Source organism: Silurus aristotelis (genome assembly GCF_946808225.1).
Source record: "Silurus aristotelis genome assembly, chromosome: 17".
In the NCBI taxonomy this organism is placed as follows: domain Eukaryota; kingdom Metazoa; phylum Chordata; class Actinopteri; order Siluriformes; family Siluridae; genus Silurus; species Silurus aristotelis.
Genome location: NC_139590.1, coordinates 19,046,842 through 19,054,748, shown reverse-complemented (window position 1 = coordinate 19,054,748; position 7,907 = coordinate 19,046,842). Strand labels below are relative to the sequence as shown.

Sequence of the window (7,907 nt, the reverse complement as noted above, 5' to 3'; positions counted from 1 at the left end):
CTCGACTATAGACACCACAGAGACACGGAATTGTGATTTCCGGTTTGTTGGATCGAATGTTTGAAAGTACATGGGACATGTTGGCTGTTGTGGCGTGTTTCTGGTTGTATGGTTGTGTTACTGGAGACAGAAGCCTGCATTCTTGTGCTCGGATGAAAAACCTGATGAACGTGTTCTGTGGGACAGCTGGAAGCCGGTGAGAACCGCGTCGCGGCAGTGTGGCAGCAGCAGCAGCAGGAGGCACAGGAACAGGAACAGGAGAGGAGCAGCAGCACACTGATTTAAAGAAACGCGTCCCTAAACGAGGCCCTGGTAAGATTTTAGACCGAAAATAACACCGAGTGTGAGTACGAATACGATTTATTTCCTTTAAGGGTGGTTTTTAAAAGCATGGTTCAGGATTTAAAACCAGTTTCAGTGCTGCAGGTTGTGTAACATGGTGGTGGCACTGGAGAAGGCAGAAGTTTGTGAAGGCAAATGTGTCTAAAATCTGCTGGACCATTTAGGGTAAAATGTACTGATTGTTAGATCAACAAAATCCTATAAAAAACCCACATGGATGTCAAACAACTGCACAACACAGTTATATAAATGTATAATTTAATATTTATTTGGCATATATTCCTATTGAAACTTTCTATTTTTAGTACACCAGGTTGATTAGAAACAGGAAATTGTTTAATCATGACTTCCTGTTTCACAAGGGGTATAAACATTAAACATGACATATAAGCCGAATTCTCTTAAACATTCATTGCACTGGTTAAGACAATGGAAGACTCCACAAAATGGGAAGTGACCTTATGAATGTCCATGTCCACCATCAGACCACTAATTAGGATGTACCAGTCAACTGGAAATGCTGTAACTCAAACTGGAAGAAAATCTCAAGACACTACTGGAGGAACTGCAGAAGCTAGTTGTGTCTTAGGGTCAGGAGGTGTCCAAAACTACATTCTGACTTTACCTACGTCACCGCAAGATGTTTGATAGGGTTTCAATATAAAAAAAAAAAAGCTTCTACACTTATCCAAAAAATCTCTGTTTACTGTAGAAGATACTAGAATTTTGAATAAGATTGGGTTCTTTGGTGAAATTTTTGGCAAGGGATTTGGGGCATACAAAGAGGTAGCCATATTGAAAAGTACCTCATGCGTAGGTAAAATATTGATGTGGATTTAAAGTTTTGGAGGTGTTTTCCTGCCAGAGGATCTGGACCTGTCTGGTATCTGCAGTGGTGGACGAAGTACACAAACCATGTACTTAAGTTCAATAGATACAATAGATGAAATATTACTCCAGTTAAAGTAAAAGTGTTCCCTTTACACTTTCACTTGAGTTAAAGATCAAAATAATTTGCCTTCAAATGCACTTTAGTATCAAAAGTAATATGATTTATACTGGCTATAATGTTCCTATTGTCATTTTTGTCACTCATTTAATGTAAAAAGACTTTGTTGCTCTTAGCACAACAATCTATTGATAGAACATTATTAATGAGTCACACACTGATTATCTATTTCAATTATAATCAGCCCAAAACCTTTTCAACTGCTACAAAATAATCGTACGAATGAGGCCACGGTTGTTGTGACAAGTTAATCAGGATTAGTCATAATCCTCAATTCCTGTCCAAATGTTTTGCTTGCTGTTGAACCGATGCGAAATTGTATGTTTGTGCTAATTAGATACCACCAAGTGCCAATCAAAACAAGTTCCAAACAGAGCGCGTGCGCTTCACTGATTGGTGGCTTGCTGTGTGCTCGACTTGTTTTCATTCACTCATAAATAAAAAGCAACGACTGATTTTGCGAAATGTCGTTGTTTAAATGAGTGAAAAGTAAGATATTTGACTTGTAGTGAAGTTATGAAAGTAGTGAAGTTTAAATCTCCACACATGGAAGTACTTCAGTAAAGTACAGACATGTGAAAAAGATTCTTAAGTACAGTCATGATGTACATTTACTTTGTTGCTGTTCAACACTGGGTATCTGATCATTCTACTCAAATTACTTTATCTTGTTTGACAATTCAAGAAAAAAGTCTTCACAGAAATAAAGGAGTGTCAATAAGTTGTGTAGTCAGTCTTCTTTGGGTTATGGGTGGTTTGGGTTGGACGATTGCCGATGTGGTCATTATTCTTATTACTTGGGGTTTCGCAGGCAAGAGTACAGATAGACTTTGCTACATTGGCAACCCAATGACGCTGTAGAACAACTTTTAATTTGGCAGTATTATGGCAGTGAAATAATGCGAACAGGTTGGACCGGAAACATCAGATCGGTGTTTAACTAGGCCAAATATCATTAGAGCTAAAAGACAGCAAGATGGAGTTTGGGTCTATTTTGTCGTAAATTGTCTTTAACCAATCGTGGCAATATAGACAACTTTCTTTTATTACTTTCTTTTGTCTTGCACAGCTCTTTCTCTTCATCAAGCCTCTGGAGTTCTTTTCATATTTCGGCTTGAAATGATACAGCTCTAGAACCTCCGCAAAAAAGAGATCTTGTTCTTTGACATTTTTAAGTGAATGCCAGCAGTGTTGCCTGGCTCTAGCAGTAGGCTGAAGGCTGAAGGAACAGCACATTGTGGTTTGGTTTATAGTTGGGTTATAGTTCAGGGTTCTGTTCATGTCACTCAAGTTTTTCCACTCCAACCGTGACAGCCTTGTCTTCATAGTGCATTGTCATGCTGGAACAGGTTTGGGCCTCTTGGATCCACTGAGGAGAAAGTGTAACACAACAGCATTTAAAGACATCTTGTAGAATTGGGTGCTTTATGGGTGTGGTGGTCATGTGTCTGCAATCTGGCCATATTGTTTAGGCAGTGCAAGCTAACATCACGTTAATCAAATGAAAGCCATGGTGTAGCAGGAAGTCCTTGGTGTCATGTAGAAAATATTAGATCTTCCTATAATGCAAGATTATTCAGAAAGTTCAACGTGTTTGTCCTTGACTGGTCTTCTCTTTCCAAAGAGTGCGTCAAAATGGAAAGTCAGAAGAAGGTGATCGAGAGACTGAGGACTGCGTTCCGGTCCAACATGACCGTTCCTCTTCATTTCCGTCTCACTCAGCTGGAGGCTTTGCTGTCTTTACTAGAGGATAATGAGGCACAGATCTTGGAGGCACTGCATAAAGACCTCAACAAGGTATTTGAACACCACAAATACACACCTTCTAATGGTTTCCGTGGTCCACCATAATCAATGCTGATGTCTCTGCAGCCCAAATTCGAGGCAGTGGTGTCAGATATCGAACTGGTGGCCAACGAGCTTCGGTATACCATCTGTAACTTGGAAGCCTGGTTGAAGCCAACCTACGTGAACAAAACCTTGGTAAGTGATGTGCAAAGCTGTAACTATTTCTGGTAACAGATTTTGCTTCTGCTTTTCTCTTTTTTTTTGTTTTTTTTTTCGTTCGATTTCAACATCAGCTAAAACTACCGATCCAAGCAAAATTGCGAAAAATTTCCCCTCATGACCCAGCTGGATATATTCCAAGTGCTGTTACACGGCATGAAGTGCTTTAGTGACACCTTTGTGTTTCTGTCTCTCATTTTTATTTACCTCGTGTTTTAGCCAACCAAACTAGACGACTGCTTCGTACGCAGAGAACCGTTAGGGGTTGTTTTGATCATTGGCGCATGGAACTACCCTCTACAGCTGATTTTAGCACCACTGGTCGGTGCTATTGCTGCCGGTAATACACTTAAACACTCTCATGACCTTGATCCTCATGACCTATAAAAACCAATAAAAAAATAAAAAAATAATTTGATATATTGTTAAGGGAAACTCTGCACTCAATTACATTTACATTTTTTATTGGCAGATTCTTGTATAGAGAGTGACCTTCACCATTTCTAATGCATTTTATACCCATATTTTATCGTGTAGGCAACTGTGCGTTACTGAAGCCCTCGGAAATCAGTCAAGCAACCGAGCAACTCCTTTCAGAGCTAATACCAAAGTATCTGTCTCAGGTAATGCTGGACTCATATTTTTTTTTTGTATACTAATAAAATTTGACTAAGATATTGACATAAATGCACTTCACTACCAAAGGTTGAGTGATTCTTTTTTAATTATTTCTCATTCAAAAATATTTATTTATACTGCAAGATTTGCAGTAACTCAAGACTTTGCTTTCGCTGACACGTAATGCCTGGTATACGTTGCATAATTTTGGGTCGTCCCAGAGAAAAGATGAGTAATGTTGAACCAATCGTTTCCTTTTTGCTCGTGGTTTCATGTCGCAGCCTCTTGCAACCAAAGATGGACTGCGAAATTGCAGGCTGCGTTGGGATTAGGGGTAGGCTTAGATCTACGTCTACTGATTAGCCAATAAAAATGCAACACAAATGCAGCATTGATCTAAAACGTTTTATGCACGTTTGTGTATGCAACGTCCAGCTCCATTGGGAAAATGGCATCCCAAGTTGGTCTCATGTCATACCTTAAATGATTAGATCCATGGCTCACAGTTTGACTTACGATCTTATAAGATTGATGAAATCGCCATAAAAAGGCACAATTTAGTACAACCTTAGTACTAAATTCCAATTAAAAAAACTTTGTGATTGTTTAAATTGAAAATATGTACCAATTAAGGAACAGGGACAAAAAAAAGTTCTTAAAATTAAGCAGTTGGAGAAAACCTTTTGCAACTAATTAGGTTAATTAACATCAGGTCAGTAAGATGATTGGCAGAGTCTCTCACAACGGTGAAATCATTGCATTCTTTTTTTTTTATTTACGTTTTACACGCTTGAACTTTCTGACCGCACTTTTTCTGTTTGGGACGTGGTCAGGAGTGCTACGCTGTTATATGTGGAGGAGCCGAGGAAACCAAATCACTGTTGCAAAACCGATTTGATCACATTTTCTACACAGGTGAGTGTAAATCACTGTTTGTTTGTTTTTTATATACCTGTTAGACTGCATTCATTGTCACTTTTTTTTTTTTCCTCTTTTTCTTCTAATCCCCTCTACATTTCATCAGGCTCTCAGGCGGTGGCACGGAGCATACTGCAGGCAGCCGCAGTACACCTCACCCCGGTCACTCTGGAGCTGGGTGGAAAATGCCCGTGCCTCGTTTATGGCCACTTGGACCTCAAGGCTGCTGCAAACAGGCTTGTATGGGCTAAGTTTTTCAACGTGGGGCAGAGCTGTGTGGCGCCGGACTACGTCCTGTGCACAGCCGAAATGCGAGACAAACTAATTCCCTTGATCGTAGAAGCTTTGGAGGCATTCTACGGGCCTCGGATTAACGAAAGCCCCGACTACGGCCGAATTGTCACAGACAGACACTGGAACAGGCTCATGGAGCTCCTGGGAAAGTCTCAAGGAAAGGTGGTTATAGGAGGAGAAGGTGTGAAAGAGGACAAATACATTGGTGAGAAAATATGAAGAAACAGCATTTCTCTTATTTATTTTTGTTTATATAAATCTCAGTAAATGGAATGGAATCATGCAAATCTTTTTTTTTTTTTTTTTTTTTTTTTTTTTTTTACGATTTTATTCCTGCTTCCTCCCGTCTTCCTGTCTCCAGCTCCCACAGTGATTGTGGACGTGACTGAATCGGACGCTTTGATGCAAGAGGAAATTTTTGGCCCCATCCTTCCCATCCTCACTGTGGAGTCTCTAGAGGAAGGCATCCGTTTCATCAACGCGAGAGAGAAGCCATTGGCGCTCTATGTGTTTTCTGATCAGGCTCAGGTAAAAAGCTTGTAAACATGCCGACTTTTTAATTGAATACAAGAGCAAATCTTTACACAGATATTCACCCAGACGGTAAAAGCCACATGAATAAACGTGAAGCTGTATAGATTTGCGGTGAAATGTTGACATGCCCTGAGCAAATACAGTCTGAGTTTCTCCATATTTATTAGATTTCTTTTGGCAAGGGAATTGAGGCTCCTGAGACAAGAAAAAGTGTAAAATTGTTGATCTTGTAAAATGTTCTTAGAGATTTAAACATTTAGTTAATATAAATGGAAGGAGTCTCCAGTGTCAGCAGTTTCTCAGAAACCAAACCAACCTTACTGTAACTCCAAATTACTGTGTTTATAAAAAGCAGTGTAGTATTTTTCCCTGCAGAAAAGCATGAAGCGTGATGTTACTTGGAAATAATCGAATTGAACATTATTTCTCTTCCCGTGGGCTCACCACCTGCAGGAGGGACCGTAAGGGACGGTGCTGTGAGGATTGGGCAGCAGTCGAAGGCGGGGGCCTGCTTAGACTGCTGCCCCCACGACCCGAATTACGAATAAGCGGGAGAAAATGAATAAATGAATGAAACATTATTTCTCTTATTTCCCAGGTTGTGAATACAGTATTAGAGCAAACCAGCAGTGGAGGGTTTTGTTCAAATGACGGAATAGTTCACATGACACTTCCTGAATTGCCTTTCGGAGGAGTGGGTGAGTGTGTTACCCGTGTCATCGAACACTGTATTGTTATTTTCTGTTCCTTTATCTTGTTTCGGATTTTTATCACATTCAAACCATTCAAATCTCTTTTAGATTGGTATTAAAATACACTATGCAAAAGTATTGGGACACCTGACTTTTCCAGCCATTTATGCTTCTTTCCCAAACTGTTACCACAAAGATGGACACACGGATAAGACATAGAATGTCTTTGGATGCGGAAGCGTAAATTTTTATTTATTTATTTATTTTTTGTTGTTACCTTCACTTCAAGTAGGAGACTCGAACCTGCTCCAGCATGACACTGCCCCTGCGCACAAATCCAGCTCCATTAAGATATGCTTTACATGAGTTGGAGTGGAAGATCTGACTGCACCTCAGGTGTCCTCACCTCTCCTACATCAGTACCCCAGTTACAAATGGGGTTTAAATGTGGAATTGGATGTTCAAAAAAAAAATAAGCACAACTAAAACGAATGGTCAGGTGTCCACAAGCTTTTGTCTATATAGTGTATTTAGCATATCTGTCTCTCTTGTTTAGTTTTTAGTATTAGTTTTTTTTCCACACACATGATTCAAGTCAAGCTAATTTTAATATGGTGAGTTCGTTCATTAAGGGAAATCTGAGCCATTCAGTGGTGGACCTTCTGGCTTGTTTTAGATCATTGTCCTTCTTATGTTGTCCTAGATTCTATTTCCACATAGAGCCAAGCAGGTTAGAACAGCCTTTTCATTTAATAAATGAAATCATTTAAAAACTGCATTTTGTATTTACTTTGTATTTGTATAATATAAAAAACTGCTTGATATATATGAGGAATTGGGAAAATATTTTTTACAGCACTGTAGGTCAGGTCAGACAGGTTACATATGTATGCAGAACATAGTGAAGATCTTTCTTCTAAGATGGATCCCATGTGGGTTTTTCAGGTGCAAGTGGGATGGGGAGTTATCACGGCCGCTGGGGTTTCGAGACGTTCAGCCACAGACGGGCGTGTATGCTGCGAGGTTGGGGACTGGAGCGACTCAGCGTCTTGCGTTATCCACCGTATCAGGAGTCAAACCTGGGCTGGCTGCGCTGGGCCACGCAAGCCAAGAAGAAAAACTGGGGGGTGTGCAGTATCCTGTGATTTTCATCCTGTTTGCTGGAGACATGGATTTTACCAGTAATTATTGTACTTGCTTGGATAATGGAGATAAAAACCAAGCACACGTATGAAGTGTTTACAAATGTAGCTGCACCCTGCGGAGTTAAAATTTTTCATTTATTTTCTTAAACACTACTTTCTGTGAGATAAGTCGTTAGGTACATCGCATTGCTGTTTTATATCTAATGAACCACAGTGTATTTGTATCCCGTTATCTGTATAACTGTTCTTTAATTGGGAAAGATAAAGCGGTGGGTAATTAAAAAAAAATTTAGAGTTTGTGCCGGGTTTATTATACTGCTCAATTGTCTGGAAAAAACACTATTTATA

General features: G+C 39.7%; 1 protein-coding gene across 2 annotated transcripts; it reads left to right on the top strand.

Annotated features, from left to right (window-relative positions):
* The first annotated feature begins 48 nt into the window (after positions 1-48).
* aldh3b1 (aldehyde dehydrogenase 3 family, member B1) lies at positions 49-7,865 on the top strand. Of its 2 annotated transcripts, none has more exons than XM_083566160.1 (10): positions 49-312; positions 2,976-3,148; positions 3,224-3,334; positions 3,578-3,698; positions 3,896-3,981; positions 4,810-4,891; positions 5,001-5,393; positions 5,550-5,716; positions 6,321-6,420; positions 7,360-7,865. In XM_083566160.1, exons 2-10 carry the CDS (start codon positions 2,987-2,989, stop codon positions 7,557-7,559), a joined length of 1,422 nt encoding a protein of 473 aa, XP_083422286.1. In that variant the 5' UTR covers positions 49-312; positions 2,976-2,986; the 3' UTR covers positions 7,560-7,865. The 2 variants fall into 2 exon arrangements, with proteins under 2 accessions (XP_083422286.1, XP_083422287.1); XM_083566161.1 differs by having other exon boundaries at positions 49-343.
* Positions 7,866-7,907: the final 42 nt, after the last annotated feature.